At 39.3% G+C, this 16998-nt stretch overlaps 1 protein-coding gene across 2 annotated transcripts in view; it reads left to right on the top strand.

Annotated features, from left to right (window-relative positions):
• The first annotated feature begins 6255 nt into the window (after positions 1 to 6255).
• LOC136268829 (uncharacterized) overlaps positions 6256 to 16998 on the top strand; it is a 168288-nt gene continuing 157545 nt past the window's right edge. For both annotated transcript variants that reach the window (XM_066064304.1, XM_066064296.1), the window contains exon 1: positions 6256 to 6364. In XM_066064304.1, coding sequence (XP_065920376.1) covers positions 6335 to 6364 — 30 coding nt within the window. In that variant the 5' untranslated portion in view covers positions 6256 to 6334. The remainder of the gene's footprint in view (positions 6365 to 16998) is intronic.

The following is a 16998-nucleotide window of genomic DNA, read 5'->3' on the forward strand; positions in this document are numbered from 1 at the left end:
GCTACAAGCAAATCACCCTTTAGTGAGTTCAGCGACAAACAAATCAACCTGCAGTGAGATCACCTACAAAAAGTACCTTGTACAGAGTTCAGCTACAAACAAATTACCCTGTAGAGAGATTGGCTACAAACAAATCAACCTGTAGAAAGATCAGCTATACACAAATCACCCTGTAGAGAGATCAGCTAGAAACTAGACACAATGTAAGGAGTTCAGCTACAAGTAAATCACCCTGTAGAGAGTTCAGCTAAAACAAATCAACCTGCAGAGAGATCAGCTACAAATAAATCACCTTATAGACAGTTCAGTTACAAACAAATTACCTTGTAGAGATCGGCTAAAAAATTAATCAACCTGCAGAGAGATCAGCTACACACAAATCAACTTGTATAGAGATCAGCTACAAACAAATCACCCTGTAGAGAGATCAGCTAGAAACTAGACACAATGCAAGGAGTTCAGCTACGCAAAATCACCCTTTAGTGAGTTCAGCTGCAAACAAATCAACCTGCAGTGAGATCACCCACAAAAACGCACTTGTACAGAGTTCAGTTACAAACAAATTACCCTGTAGAGAGATCAGGTAGAAGAATTCACCTTGTAGAGAATTCAGCAACAAAGAAACCACCATGTAGAGAGTTCAGCTGCAAACAAATCACCCAGTAGAAAGATCAGCTAGAAGAAGTTACCTTGTAGAGAGTTCAGTTACAAAGAAACCATCATATAGAGAGTTCAGCTACAAAGAAATTACCCCATAGAGAGTTCAGCTAGAAGAAGTCACCTTGTAAAGAGTTCAGCTACAAAGAAACCATCATGTACAGAGTTCAGCTACAAAGAAACCACCATGTAGAGTGTTTAGCTGCAAAAAATCACCTGTAGAGAGTTCAGCTAGAAACAAATCACCCTGTAGAGAGATCAGCTAGAAGAGGTCACCTTGTAGAGAGTTCAGCTACAAAGAAACCACCACATAAAGAGTTCAGCTGCAAACAAATCACCTGTAGAGAGTTCAACTAGAAACAAATCACCCCGTAGAGAGATCAGCTGGACAAAGTCACCTTGTAGAGAATTCAGCTACAAAGTAACCATCATGTAGAGAGTTCAGCCTGTAGAGAGTTCAGTTAGAAACAAATCACCCTGTAGAGAGACCAGCTAGAAGAGGTCACCTTGTAGAGAGTTCAGCTACAAAGAAACCATCCTGTATATAGTTCAGCTACATTTCAAGTCACTCAGTAGAGAGATCAGCTGCAAAAAAATATCCTGTGGGGAATAATGGGCATGTAATAAATATATGTATATAATTTGTATAATTACTAATAAAATCAAAAATAATTGAAGCATTAACAATCTTCTTTAAGTTCTTTTCTTCTTCTTGTGGTAAAGAAAAAAACACATGGGTTAAAAAAGCCCCAAAGCCAGCCATAGGCCGGCTTTGCAGTATACAAATACAAAAAGAAGTGATATCTAATCAAAAACAGCCAAGCTGTAAAAAAAGGTGCGGCCCCCAAAAGGCCATGGTGAAAAAAGATGTGAAATCCAAGGTGGCGGCCAAGAAATGGCTGTGATGGTAGGTTAATGGTTACATTTTAATAACGACAATTCAGGTGAATTTTGTGCCGCTTGGTCTTGGCACAAAATTCACCTGAATTGTCATTATTAAAATTTTTACCATTAACCTACCATCACAGCCATTTCTTGGCCGCCACCTTGGATTTCACATCTTTTTTCACCATGGCCTATTTGGGGGCGGCACCTTTTTTTACAGCTTGGCTGTTTTTATTAGCAAGACTAAATTCATTATTTACTCAGTCTTGGCCAGAGGCCTTTTAGTCTGCCTCAGGAAATTAACCAACAATTACAGTTTACACTATCATACCATATAGCTAGATACAGCTAGATATATTCAGTGTTCACTATTTCATGTTCTTGTAGCCTTCATTTCCTCCACTCCCAGCAAGTTCAGTCATGGCGAATCCGTTTCAGTCACCTCGTGTGTTGTGAGATGGCGAAGGAAATCTTCACCTAGTAAGACTAGCTGCTTGTATACTTCGTTCCTTGACTTCACTACATCACTTGAGAAGAAGAACCCTGAGGAACCCAGCTGGGTTGAGTCGAAGGTTTTGTCCCCGAGATTCACCAACCCCCTGAGTAATGTGACTTTCCGTAAAACAAACAAAAACGGTAAGTTCACAAAACGAGAAAAATTTTCTAAGTCAGAAGTGGGCCCAAAAAAAAATTGGCCCGGCCCTGACTGGTTTGTGGGGACTTCCGGTGGTATGTGATAACCGAAGTGTTGTAACCCACCCGGCGAGACGATTTACCGACAGAATCAGTTGTGTTGATCTGTGCGTGCCACCACTGCCAGAGCGCCACTGCCGGATCAAATTAGTGCCGGAAACTCGCTTGAAGATCTTCATGGTCTGTCATGCTACAACCGGTCAACCCAAAATCGGTCCCCCCGGACCAGTTGCAGCAACCATACTTGGTCCGGACTACTTGCAGCGCTGCAACTTGTCCCCCCGGACAACTTAGCTACGCCGCCACAGTTGGTCCCCCTCTGCCATAAGTGGTCCCCCGGCCACTGAATTTATCATAGACTAGCCTTTTAAAAGGCCTAGGGCTAGACACAAAGTGCTCCACTGTGCCGACCTGGCTTCTTTTATGACCTTCCACTGTGGCCTTACCGGATACTCTAATAGAGCAGTCAGTCGATACTCTAATAGAACAGTCACCTAACATCTGCAGTTGCATTGGTACATTTAGCCTGCTATAAGGATAGCTTGCAAATGAATAGAAATGCATGTGATCTTGTGTATCATGCCATTCTTTAGGTCTATAATAATCCACCCTGATCTTCCATTGCCAAAGGCCATGGTGCAACAAATGCTTTATACTGCAGCAAACAAATGTATTCCAGTTTCACAGAGAATATTTATGGTCCAGAAATGCAGAGAGTGGTTTTCTCCAGACCTGAATTGATTCAAACTGTATTTATTAGTGTATGCATATATATTTTTATATTTCACACTTGCCATGCTCACACCAGCTGCAGTGTTTATTTAACACTTCTCTGCGGTCGCATGTGACTGAGGACACATTCATGTTTTTATTGTATGCATAATATATGTACATTCTCTCATTGTTTCAGTGATGGTATCAATCCAATAATAATTATAGCTAAACTGCTCATGATTGGCGCTTTGATGTCCCTATACAACTCTTGATCAATGTAGTCCACATAAAAGTGGTATGATTTAAACCACTCTACATCAAAATTTTTAGTCCTGCAAAAAGCTTTAGCTTCTGGGGGGCACAGATCCCTACTCCATAATTATACTGATGCACTCCCTTTTCCAAACCCTGGATCAGCTGCTGTAAACATTAGGGGTAAAAACACTACAGCTAGCTAGTACATACAATTAAACTTGCAATGTAGCTTTACGCCGACAAGATAAATTACACATAATAACAAAACTTTAGCTGATACCACTATTAGTAGCTAACTTTTAGTGTTTACAGTATCGAAGTTGATTGGTGCTATCCACTGGAAGAACAAGAGGCTACTGGAGGTTTATGGCTGTGATACCTGAGCATATAATGTACTCACATCCACACATTACAGTGCTATCTAAATGATGATGAAAAGTATATTGGCTTAATACATAAATTGTAAATGCAATTATATGAAGTTCTTGGAAACATTATCCTATGCCGTTGACATGAAGCATGATTAAATTAGGAGCCGGATTTCCCTACAAGTATGATAACACCTTCGAATTCACTGATCTCTTGCACAACACTATACAGTCCACGATGAGTTGATATCATAGTCATAAAGTCACCAGGAAGGTCAATGCCATCCGAATCAATATGTAGCAGTAGTAAACTGGAACTGCAAATTAACAATAGTAATTTCATCCACTATAACTAAAGTACTTGAGCTCTTTACAGCTACTGACCATATCCTGCACAGCCAAGGAATATAATGCAAAATAATAGGATGTCATATATCAAGTACTACAGGATTCAAGAAATGTAAAGCATGAAAGTATGTAGCACTGACTCATTATCACAATAGTTTGAAACAGAAATAAAATAAAATTCCAATACCACCTTTTTGTCCCAAAAATATCTTGTACTACTCAATCAGCTTGTCTTTATTAGTGACCTCAACTAGCTCCACACACACAAGTCTGCCGACAACTGCTAAGTAACATTACTGTATCTGCTGTAATTGTACCTGATTATCTACATAATTAGTATAAGTCCTAAAATGTTAATACTTAATTGCTGCATGGTTGTCACAATCAGTCGTTCTAAGTGACTGAAAAGCACATCAAGTTAAATCAAAGAATTGAAGTGAATAACAGATTCTAAAATGGAGAATCTACATAACTGTACAAATGATTTTCTTATTTTCAACCACAGCCAAGTCATGTTCAGTTGGTGAGATAAGATTCATACCAGTATACATGCTGCTTAGGCTTATTGCCAGAAAGACATTTAGTAACTGGTTCCCAATCACTGTCCAAGCCTACGTCTGAAGTGAATTAATGGTTTTCACTAATGGTAGAATAGCTGTCTAACCCATACTCCAGAGTATAGAGATTAAACCATATGTTTTATTATATATAGAACTGAGAAAACTAGTTCAACCGTTCAGTTGGTGAGTTAAGATTCATACAAGCATTGGAAAAATTTGCATTATTTTAGTGATTCTGTATACTGTTTTACCCAAAAATGTGTGAAAGCTTCATGCAGTGTTATGACGAGACCACCCTCACTGTTACGGTAGGTTATGATGATTACCGATCAAGTTAAATAATAGCCAAATCTGAAAGCTCCACTTGATGTCCATGCAGCTATTAAAATTACTGCACCATTTTGCACAGGGTCATGGGTGTCACATGGTTATATAAGAAAGGTTTTACCATATTCACAACAATACTTCACAAAAGCACTGACACACAATTCATCGTGAAGATTGTACTGGCCACTCAAAGTTACATTAAGTTAGTTATTGATCTCATTAATACAGAGTTTTGAAATCTTATACATGCTCACAATTTTATCAGGCATGCAAGCTGTTCCGCAGAAAGTATTTAGCTATGAACATTTATCTTGAAAATGATATCTGGTATCTCGAGCATGCTGGTAAGTGGAGGTGGTAAATTGAGCATCACAAGTTACACCGAAGTGATGAAGGTTCCCAGAAGCTTTATCTGTAGCCTCTTCCGGATATGCATCTTATAGCGTTATCCTGTCACATACATACTGCTGGCAACTGCATGTGGATGACTACATGACATATAAGACATGTCATCGCTCTTTGAATCGCAGTCCATCAATATCAAATATTGATCTGACCTACTCCGAGGGTCACTTGGAGTCTAGTGGCCTTGTTTGATTGCTGGTCTTTCCAACTGTCCAGCACTTTAACACCTAGTGCTGGGGGTGGTGGCAAGAGCAGTCCATCTAGCCCGGGAAAAAAACAGTGGTGACTGTTCTATTAAAGTATTTGATTGACTGCTCTGTTTTGTTTGTATTTTGTTAAATGAAAGGGAGACGTGCCCACAACGCGTTGCACGAGGAACGACGTGCAAACAATGCAATGTTCATATACATATAGGTCATGCATTACTCAAATTTCGTGGAGGGCAGTGAGTTTTGATCAAGACGTTGAACTGGGAAGTTGATAGTAGAGATTTCATTGGGGGGACCAGTTGCAGCAGGGCGGACCATCTGCAGCAACTTTGAGGCGCGGTAGAGATTTCATTGGTCCGGCCGGACAACTTGAGGCGCGGTAGCTGGTCGGGCCGGACCACTTGCGGCGGGGGACCACCTGCAGCGTGACAGGTCACAGTCCGGCTGGCGGCTATCACTGTGGTTCGCGGGGTAACAGTAGAAGTTGATACCCTACCAGTCATCAGGATATCGTTCCGTTTGAGCCGGGTAGAAATGAAATGTCATTGTTCTCCGTCTCGCACTTTTACGCACGATGAGTTGAAGTTCGATCACACGAGCCAACAAATGGCGCCTTCTGCATCACGTGCGTGATTGGCTGGAGGCGTGCGTGATTCTTTTGTGCTAACCACGGTTAAGCTATTAACCTCCATTTTATAAAGATTTTGTGCATTAGCGCGAGCCCGGCTGGACACAAGACTAAACCAGACGGTTTATTTAGCGCGACTAATAACAAGAATTGTGGCTATACTTGTAATAATCTTAGATACGGTTTCTGATTTAATTCCAAAAATAAAACCGCTGTAGTCAACTTGAAAATCGTTGACCGAATAAGGACTGTCAGTCTTGCAGCAAGGAAGACTTGTTCAGAAAGATGTCGCTCATGATCAGCATTTTATCACTGGTGAGTACCTACATGTAGTAAAGTCATGTAATAAAAAAAAGGAGAAGCGAAAGCATGGCGACACGGTCCGGGATTTTATTTATTAGCTATCTACTTTACCAGTTAGGCACACAGAAGGTAGATCCTTTAAGTGTGTCACTACTAGCATAGGAGCCTAAGCGAAGATCTTTGAGATGTATGTAATTGTATGTACGTATTTTTGGACATCTTTATGATGGTTTACTTCTTTTTCCTGAGGTGAAAGACAAATACCTAGACAGGCTGAAAATGGCTCACTGCATGGACTTTCCCTTACTGCAATTTCGTGTTGTTCATCTGACTTCACAGCTCACCAACATCCTTCCTAAGAGTTAAAATTGCCTGCGTCATTGTTTGGCGTTCTTGAGACCCACATGCAGCTATATAAGTAGAGAATATTGTACACAAGACATGGTATACACAAGTAAAATTCATACCAATACCAACAGTAAATTATTATTTATTCTTGCCAATACTATTAACACACAAAGCTAAGGGGTATACATGGCCACATGTTGTCTTGGGCTTGGGCTGGCCAGTCATATGCACCACACCCAAGAGAGATGAGACAAAGATGCAACAGTTACACTTTTGTCTGTAACCGTAGATATTATATTAATAACTAGCTGGGCACTTTATAATAACATGGTACAGAGATTTAAAGCACACTACAGGAATATTACAATAATTAATATTTGTATGGGACTTATCTGACACAAATGGGTCTCTCAATAAATTGCACCAGCTCCCACAGATGCAAAGCATCCCACAGAATGCCTACACAAGAGACCAGACGAGTGGAACTGGTAAGTAAAGTGTGTCGACAGTTTTATGAGTACGTGTAAGAATGACCCCTTACAATCCCACACTCAAGCAATCCCACGCTTACTACTGCGTGCTTCTGTTTTTCTTTTTGAAGGGATGAGCACTGCCAGACTGACTCAACAAAATTTAATTCTGCCATGGATTCACCTTCATTGACCCACTTGGACTTTTACACCTCTGTTCCAGGACCACAGAAATCAGGCCAGCCCAGATTCTATGCTCAGACCATTGGATTGACTCTACAAGTCTGTTGTCGGCATGCCACTTTCTCTTCGGACAACAGAAAAAGTATGCTGTCATATACGGATGGGCAGTGAGCAACTAATCTACAGCCAGAGCACTGTTTTGTCATTGGGTCGGCAAGAAAATGTTTTACTATGTGATAGCAGTGTTGGGCCACTACTAAATATCTACCATCAAGAATCTGCTAACGTTTGCACCTTGAAACAAATTTACTAATAACATGATGCTGATATTTCGTACATCACAAAGAATCTCTCTGGCTAAAGTTTATAAAGAGTGGCCCACAAATTAGGCTAGGAATTCATATTGTCTAACCAAATTCATACAAACTGAAAATAAATATAACTAATATACGATCTGTAGCATTTAAGTCTGTTCCATGTCCACCGAGACTGTAGGTACATGACACTGTTTGTGGCAGTATGCTTCCCAAAGACTTTCTTTTCTTTCTGAGTGTAGCTAGCCGCATGATTTTTCATCCATGGTTCATTCTCTTTTCCCGACCCATTGACTAAAAGAATAAAAGGGACAATTGAGCAAGGGCGTACAATATATCCAAGAGTAGGCAAAACCAGTTCTTCCTTCCCATTGGGCCGCTGGTAGCTCAACAAGGATGGCGGCTAACTGCTGTTATATTTGTACATACAAACTAGTACTCACTTGAAACATCAGTCACTTCTGCCATTTATGCTTCTGCACCATACTGCCACTCGAGTGTCAGTCATTCGGTAGCTGCGGCTGGTTCTTTGTCACAATAGCGATTTGCCCCTGACGACATTTCACACGATGCAGTCAGTCTTGACCACAATTATGTAAACAGAAGAAGGCATTCACGCATATGTAACATCGTTCATTGGCATGCTATACACCTGTATACGGCCTGCCATCTTGCTCCGTATCTGTATTTGTCTGTATATTCTTCGTATACATCTGAAAATGATGGTTTTGTGTATATCCATATAAGCTTACAGTTGTGCTGTGTTATCACAATTTAGAAAATAATGTTTCTGCCACCATGAGTCAGTGGTATGCTCAAGAATGTTGATTCTTCAAACATAGCTCCACTTTGTGCCAGCTTGCTGCTTTAATCTCACAACTGCATGAGTTCACTTTTTTATATCACTGAATTCCAGCACATGAATAAGTTCTTCTATTTCAACTGAGCCTATGCAGACCACAAAACTGTAAATGAATAACCACAAAACAAATAATGTGCCCTTAATGCTAGCTATGGGCAGTTATAGCTCCAAATGTTTTTTTTAATTACAATATAAATTGTCGCAATCATTTGTATGAGTCTATACTGAACATTCCCCTCACTGAAAGGAAGATTAGTGTGGCATGCCATATTATTTAGAGCTAGTGTTAAAACTATCCGGCTAAATTGTCCAACTTTAGAGCTTAGAAGAAATCAAGCCAAGTTACATATGTTTACAAAATAATCTAGTACCTCATGACCATCTTGTGCAGTCATTAACATCCAGGCCACAGTGTATAAAGCTGGCAGCTAGAATGAATACATAATTATACTGGCATTCCTTCCTTCTTTCCTTCCTTCTTTCTTTTTAGTATAGCGATGTAGCCCCCAAAATTAGCCAAATCATGCACTTTTTCATAAAAGCATGAAACTTTTCACGTAAATAGTATCTAATCCAAAACAGCCAAGCTGTAAAAAAAGTGTGCGGTCCTCAAAAAGGCTATATATGGTGAAAAAAGATGTGAAATCCAAGGTAGCAGCCTAGAAATGGCTGTGATGGTAGGTTAATGGTACAAATTTTAATAACGACAATTCAGATGAATTTGGTGCTGCTTGGTCTTGGCATAAAATTCACCTGACTTGTCATTATTAAAATTTTTACCATTAACCTACCATCACAGCCATTTCTTGGCCACCACCTTGGATTTCACATCTTTTTTCACCATAGCCTTTTTGAGGGCCGCACACTTTTTTACAGCTTGGCTGTTTTGGATTAGATTTCATTTCTTTTTGTATTTGTATACCCCAAAGCCGGCCTATGGCCGGCTTTGGGACTTTTTTAACGTATCTTTTTTTCTTTACCACAGGAAGAAGAAAAGATGAAGTAGATGTACTTTAAATATTTTATCAGTAAAAGTACAAATTATATATATAATACATATATTGATTACAGAAATCTCCATGGTGGTTTCTTTGTAACTGAACACTCTACAAGGTGACTTCTTCTAGATGCTCTCTCTACAGGGTGAATTGTTTGTAGCTGAACGATCTACAAGGTAACTTCTTCTAGCTGATCTCTCTACAGGGTGATTTGTTTGTAGTTGAATTCTGTACAGGTGATTTGTTTGCAGCTGAGCTCTTTACAGAATGATTTCTTTGTAGCTGAACTCTCTACAAGGTAACTTCTTCTAGCTGATCTTTCTACAGGGCAATTTGTTTGTGGCTGAATTTTCTACAGGGTGATTTCTTTGCAGCTGAACTCTCTACATGGTGGTTTCTTTGTAGCTGAACTCTCTACAAGGTAACTTCTTCTAGCTGATCTCTGTACAGGGTGATTTGTTTGTAGCTGAATGATTTACAAGGTAACTTCTTCTAGCTGATCTCTCTACAGGGTGATTTGTTTGTAGCTCAATTCTGTACAGGTGATTTGTTTGCAGCTGAGCTCTTTACAGAATGGTTTCTTTGTAGCTGAACTCTCTACAAGGTAACTTCTTCTAACTGATCTTTCTACAGGGCAATTTGTTTGTGGCTGAATTTTCTACAGGGTGATTTCTTAGCAGCTGAACTCTCTACATGGTGGTTTCTTTGTAGCTGAACTCTCTACAAGATAACTTCTTCTAGCTGATCAGTGATCCCTCTACAGGTTGATTTGTTTGTAGCTGAACGATCTACAAGGTAACTTCTTCTAGCTGATCTCTCTACAGGGTGATTTGTTCGTAGCTGAATTCTGTGCAGATGATTTGTTTGCAGCTGAGCTCTTTACAAAATGGTTTCTTTGTAGCTGAACTCTCTACAAGGTAACTTCTTCTAACTGATCTTTCTACAGGACAATTTGTTTGTGGCTGAATTTTCTACAGGGTGATTTCTTTGCAGCTGAACTCTCTACAGGGTAGTTTCTTTGTAGCTGAACTCTCTACAAGGTAATTTCTTCTAGCTGATCTCTCTACAGGTAGATTTTTTTGTAGCTGAACTATCTACAATGTAACTTCTTCTAGCTGATCTCTCTACAGGGTGATTTGTTTGTAGCTGAATTCTGTACAGCTGATTTGTTTGCAGCTGAGCTCTTTACAAAATGGTTTCTTTGTAGCTGAACTCTCTACAAGGTAACTTCTTCTAACTGATCTTTCTACAGGGTGGTTTGTTTGTAGCTGAACTATCTACAAGGTAATTTCTTCTAGCTGATCTCTCTACAGGGTGATATATTTGTAGCTGAATTCTGTACAGGTGATTTGTTTGCAGCTGAGCCTTTTACAGAATGGTTTCTTTGTAGCTGAACTCTCTTCAAGGTAACTTTTCTAGCTGATGTCTCTACAAGGTCACTAGTCTGTAGCTGAACTCTCTACATGGTGGTTTCTTTGTCACTGAACTTTCTACAAGGTGACTTCTTCTAGCTGATCTTTCTACAGGGTTATTTGTTTGTAGCTGAACTCTCTACAAGGTAACTTGTTCTAGCTGATGTCTCTACAAGGTCACTAGTTTGTAGCTGAGCTCTCTACATGGTGGTTTCTTTGTAGCTGAACTCTCTACAAGGTAACTTCTTTTAGCTGATGTCTTTACAAGGTCACTAGTTTGTAGCTGAGCTCTCTACATGGCGGTTTCTTTGTAACTGAACTCTCTACAGGGTGACTTCTTCTAGCTGATCTTTCCACAGGGTGATTTGTTTGAAGCTGAACTCTCTACAAGGAAACTTCTTCTAGCTGATCTCTCTACAGGGAGATTTGTTTGTAGCTGAACTCTCTACATGATGGTTTCTTTGTAGCTGAACTCTCTACAAGGTAACTTCTTCTAGCTGATCTCTCTACAGGGAGATTTGTTTGTAGCTGAACTCTCTACATGATGGTTTCTTTGTAGCTGAACTCTCTGCAAGGTAACTTCTTCTATTGATCTCTCTACAGGGCGATTTGTTTGTAGCTGAACTCTCTACATGGTGGTTTCTTTGTAGCTGAACTCTACAAGGTGATTTCTTCTAGCTGAACTATCTCTTTCCATAGTTGCATGAACTCCCTACAAAGTAACTTCTTCTAGCTTATTATTATTATTATTATTATTATTATTAATGGACAAAAATTGCTTGGCAGTACAAGACTGTCAAGCTAGGCCACAGGCCTTTGAGAGTGCCCATATCTTGTTGTTCTCCATAAATCATCAAGATTCTTCTTAAACAATGCCACGGTTGTTGCAGAAATAACATCTGCTGGAAGAGAATTCCACAAATTAACTACTCTGTTGGTGAAAAAATTATGCCTCACTAGCAGCCGAGATCTAAATTTAAAGAGTTTACGGTGGTGACCTCTGGTGGTATCCGTATTACTCAAAGTGAAAAATGAGGTAGGGTTGATGTCATAGTAACCATTCAATATCTTGTAGGTCTCAATTAGATGCTGATCTCTCTACAGGGTGAATTGTTTGTAGCTGATCTCTCTACAGGGTGACTTTTTTGTAGCTGACCTCTATACAGGTTCCTTGTTTCTAGCTGATCTCTTGAATTCTCTTCAGGGTGACTGCTCTATTAGGATGACTGCTCTATTAGAGTATCTCGATCTCGCACTTTCTGCACCAAGTTGGATTTCGTGTTATAACTCCGTGGCTTTAAGTCTGATTTTTCTACACTATTGATGATCCTTTCTAAGATGATTACATCATCTGTACAATGATTTTCAAAGCATTACCCCAAGCGGTTTATCTGGTAGGCGTGGCAAGCAGTCGTTTTTTTGTTATCTAATCTCGATTGCATAATTGTTACACACTGTTGGTTTTTTCGTTGTATCTTCCTGGTTTTTAGCTCGACTTTCAAACCACAAAGGGTTTGAGGTTCAATAGTTAACCTATTCACCCACCGATTTTCAGCTTCTTCCCATACGTGGTTTACCCTGTAGGTGTGACAACATATTGGTGTTATTTTTCATGAATAATCGCTCATAACTCTTAGCCTGTTTATCGTATTTCCAACCAAAGTTGGTACCGAGATGCGCCTTTATACCCCCTTCTCTTTGCCAAATTTCAAGACAATCAGATATAGCGTTCGCGTTTTATAGCAATTTTTGTAAGTGTGCGACAAGAGGAAGAAAAATAAGAAAAAAAATGAAGAAACTAAGCCAATTTTTGAAGTCGCATATCTCGGGAATGCGTAAAGCGATTTCGCTCAAATTTGGAATGTGGAGTGCTGAAGTTGGAGGGCATGTCCACAGCAAAAATTGTCTTGTTTCATCAAGGAAGCACAGAGCTACAGAGGTGCGAAAATTGCGTTTTCTTTCTTCCTGTCAATATACTAACGGGTGTTGGGCGCCAGCTTCTTGGGCCGCACGACACACTACCGTGTGTCTTGATTCCTCATGACATGTATTTTGTGATATAGTGACATTGCAGAATTGAAACTTTAGTGACTCTTATGGCCATATTTGCCCAGAAATTTGATCTTTTCTGTCTTTATCTCCCTAAGGCATTAATTGGCATGTAAAACATGGCACTAAAGTAAAGGTCTTGTTGAACAAAACAACTTGGTTTTTATTTGAAGTATGCATAGGTAATTCTGTTTTGAAATTATGATTGTTTTGATTATCTCCGAAATTCTCTGAGTTTACCTGCGCTTGGGGTGTGTATTACCCATGGGGTGGTAAATTATCTCAAAATTCATGGGTAATATAAATGATCATAACTTTGGAATAAAATCACCTATTAACTTCAAATAAAAACTTCAAAAAGATCTTTATATTGGTACCATGTTTTAGCAAGTTAATTAATGCCTCAGGGAGATAAAGACAAAAATGATGAACTTTTTGGGAAACAATGACCATAAAAGTCACCAAAGGTCAAATCTGCAATAGCCCTATATCTAAAAAATTATGTCATATTTCATGCTTTTATGAAGAAGTGCATGATTTTTGCGTTGTGCCACTATATTTATCTATTATTAGACTATGGAACACCCTCCCAGAAGAAATTGTTAATTCACTGGATTTTGATCACTTCAAAATGCTTTTAGAAATTTCAAATGTTTACATGTACGTACCATGTATTCAATTCTGAGTTTTGTATAATAGAGTCTAATTATTATCAATCTTACCAGTTAGGTATTGAAGGTGGATACAGAAGGCAGAGCGAGGCAGTCTGGCTATACGAGGTGTTGACAGCAATATCAGCGTTCTCAGCTGAATTAGCAGCTTCTTTCTATCACCACGTGACTTTCATTTTAGTCAACCGTGGATCTTGTCCACTGTGAACATCCTAAAGTCATGAAAAGTAATGACAACTGACAAAATGCTTTCATGTGTAAGAGCACATGCACCCACACCATTTCTGGCCTGGTCCATCAAATAGACTTTCTAAACTGGAACTTCTGGTCTGACTGGTTGAGTCTGATCTACAAAATAGGCTGTTTCTTCACGTAAAACTCACAAAATATGAACAATATATTTATATAATTGTGTTGTTGTAGGGGTTGCAGTGGTTAGTTGTTTCTTCATGTAAGACTCAACCACTGTAACCACTATACAACTGCTAAACCACTGACCACTACAATCACGTACATACGACCACTGCAACCTCTACAACTACTGCAACTACTACTACTGTTGTACAGATTTACATCAGTACACTTGTAATAATTATACATACAGTATATAAATGTATGATTCATGAGTTTTACACGAAGAAACAACCTCCAACTGACTATAATGTTTTATATTTGTGGTCTACTGTGGCACAAGACTTCTACTCCATTTTAAAAATTCAAATCTTTTGTCCCATGTATGACTTTGAGGTGTGAAAGGGACTTCCAAGGAAATTCCCTTAAGTGCATTGCATGATTTTAATCAATTGGACTAGGGTTTTTGTTAAACTTGTTCGTAGTCATGGCTCAACAATGTGATTGTAGTGTAGACTGTCACAGGTTTGTTTATGTGCTGCCATTAATCTCAATGTAGCATAAGTAGTGTTGGGCTAACTACTTGTGGTGGTTGGGAAAACATTGATGGTGGTTAGGCAAGAATGTAAATCAAAGCTATCTTTAAATTGGGGGACAAGAGATATGCAAACATTACATAGAAGATTTATTTCACTGGAACCGTAACGATTTTCAATGTCATCTTTGATGCGACTTTTTATTTCTAATGTAAGCTCAGTATCACTCTCTTGAAGAAAAACATATTTATCACCGATCAACTTGATAAGAGGCTTAATTGCAGAGCAAGTTACTCATTTCTCGCCTGACAATAAATCCGTCAATTTATCAACGTCCTTGAGAGCCTCCAACACTGACTGCAAGACATCAAGGTCTTGCCAAGTAGGTACTAAGCAAGATACCCTTCTATCTTGTCCCAAGACCACGCGAACAGCAGGACACTATTCTTTTGATCACCTCAATTTTTGAGCCCCATCTAGTACACACATCACTTTTTCTGTGGCAAACCCTTCTGTACCTGTGTCTCCTTCAAGTCTCTCTGTCTTTTCCAACTGCTTGAGAATGCTGCTACCACTTTCCAACATACTGACAATGTCCCATCAATCTACTATCATTCAAACCCTTATTAATGGCCAGATACAAATTGTGATCAATGCAACTCAATCTCTTCCACTTCAGTAGCTAAAATGCCAGAGTGATGTTGCTGGCACTGTCTGTAGTGATAGCAGTGAGTTTCCATTCCATTGTTCCAATGTTACACTTGGAGCATCCTGGAGCTGCACACCACCAGTGTGAGCTGCATACCAGTGTGATCATATAGTGTGCTTGCAAATAATGAGTTTACGAATCCCAATTCATGTCAACATAATGGACTGGATATGGCTCTGAGGTACACGAGGACCAGAGATCTACAGTTCCACATTAGCAATTGGCTTCATTCTTTAATGTTGACAACCAGAGTTGGGGTAACGCGTTACAATTGTAACGCCGTTACGTAATATATTACTTTTTAAGTAACTAAGTAATATAACGCGTTACATAGCTTGTAACTAGTAGTTTGTAACTAAAATTACTTGTTGAAATAGTAACTAAGTTACAATAGTAACGCGTTAGTAACTATTCACAATAGTTGAGACCGTAAAGTAACGATGGTTGTTAAGTAATGCAGTTACAAAGTTACGTAAACTAACATTGCTACAACAACTGACTAGTAAATCTACTACTCGAGGCAGCTCGTAATGTCGCCCTCGCATAGTGTATAATACAATTGCTTACCCTACGTCAGTGATAATTCAGAGCGAAGTTACACACAGGATTTCAATAGCCTTTGTGCACCCAAAACCCAGCAGGTTCAGGTGCAGCTATATAGCAGGATGGCGACTTTCATGACTTCAATAATAAACAAAACCATTCTTGCTAATGCACACCTTAGTATCTCATGATCTACCACATGTTAGACCTCGTGTTTGAGCGTGGGTAACTTCGTGGAAAAACTATGGGAGATAACAGTGGTGCTTCGAATTCTACACGGGATTCTAGCGATGCTTCTAGCAGCGAAGCAGCAGGAATAGGGACAGCTTTTTACGGATGAAAATACAGACATTATTTTGTTTTCCTGAGTGAAGATGCAAATAATTTTAAGGTCTGTTGTACTTTGTGTGCTGGAAATAAAACGCTGTCGTCTGCTAAGAATACAACTTCAAATCTCAAGAAACATCTGACATCTATACACAAGAATACAACATTGATAGCAAAAGAAGTTAAAAAACCTGAGCAGTGGAAACGAAGATTGGAGGCTGATGGTGATAGCAATAATAATGGTGATCCAAAGAGGCAGTGCACTTTACCAGCAATGTTGAGTAGGTATTCCATTCCTCCCAATAAGCTACAAAGCTTGCTTGCAGAGTATGTAATAGAAGACATGCGACCTTTGTCGACCGTGGAATCCCCAGCTTTTAGAAAGCTTTTAGGCAGTATCTGTCCAACTCAATTACCTGACAGAAAATCTTTTACAGTTTATCTTGATACAGTTTATGATTCAATGGTCAGCAAAGTCAAAAAGACATTGGAAACAGTTGATATTGTTTTGACTACTGTTGATGTATGGACGGCACACCACTGAAGCTATTTGGGGATGACTGTCCATTGGATTGACCCTCACACCTTAAAGAGATGCAAAGCAGCCATAGCATGTGCAAGAATGATGGGGAGGCATACTTATGATGTTTTGGCTTGCAAGATAGAGCAAGTTCATGCAAGCTATAGTCTTACTGGGAAAGTATGTGCTACCATAACAGATAATGGGTCAAACTTTGTGAAAGCATTCACAGTATATTCAGATCCTTCTGATTCTGCAGCTGCACCCCTGGAGGATCCAGAAGAAGAAACAGAGGATGATACAGCTTTTGAAAATGTTGATGAATTGCTAACATTTGACTCCGAGGAAACAAA

This window comes from Dysidea avara, chromosome 1 (assembly GCF_963678975.1).
Source record: "Dysidea avara chromosome 1, odDysAvar1.4, whole genome shotgun sequence".
Lineage (NCBI taxonomy): Eukaryota > Metazoa > Porifera > Demospongiae > Dictyoceratida > Dysideidae > Dysidea > Dysidea avara.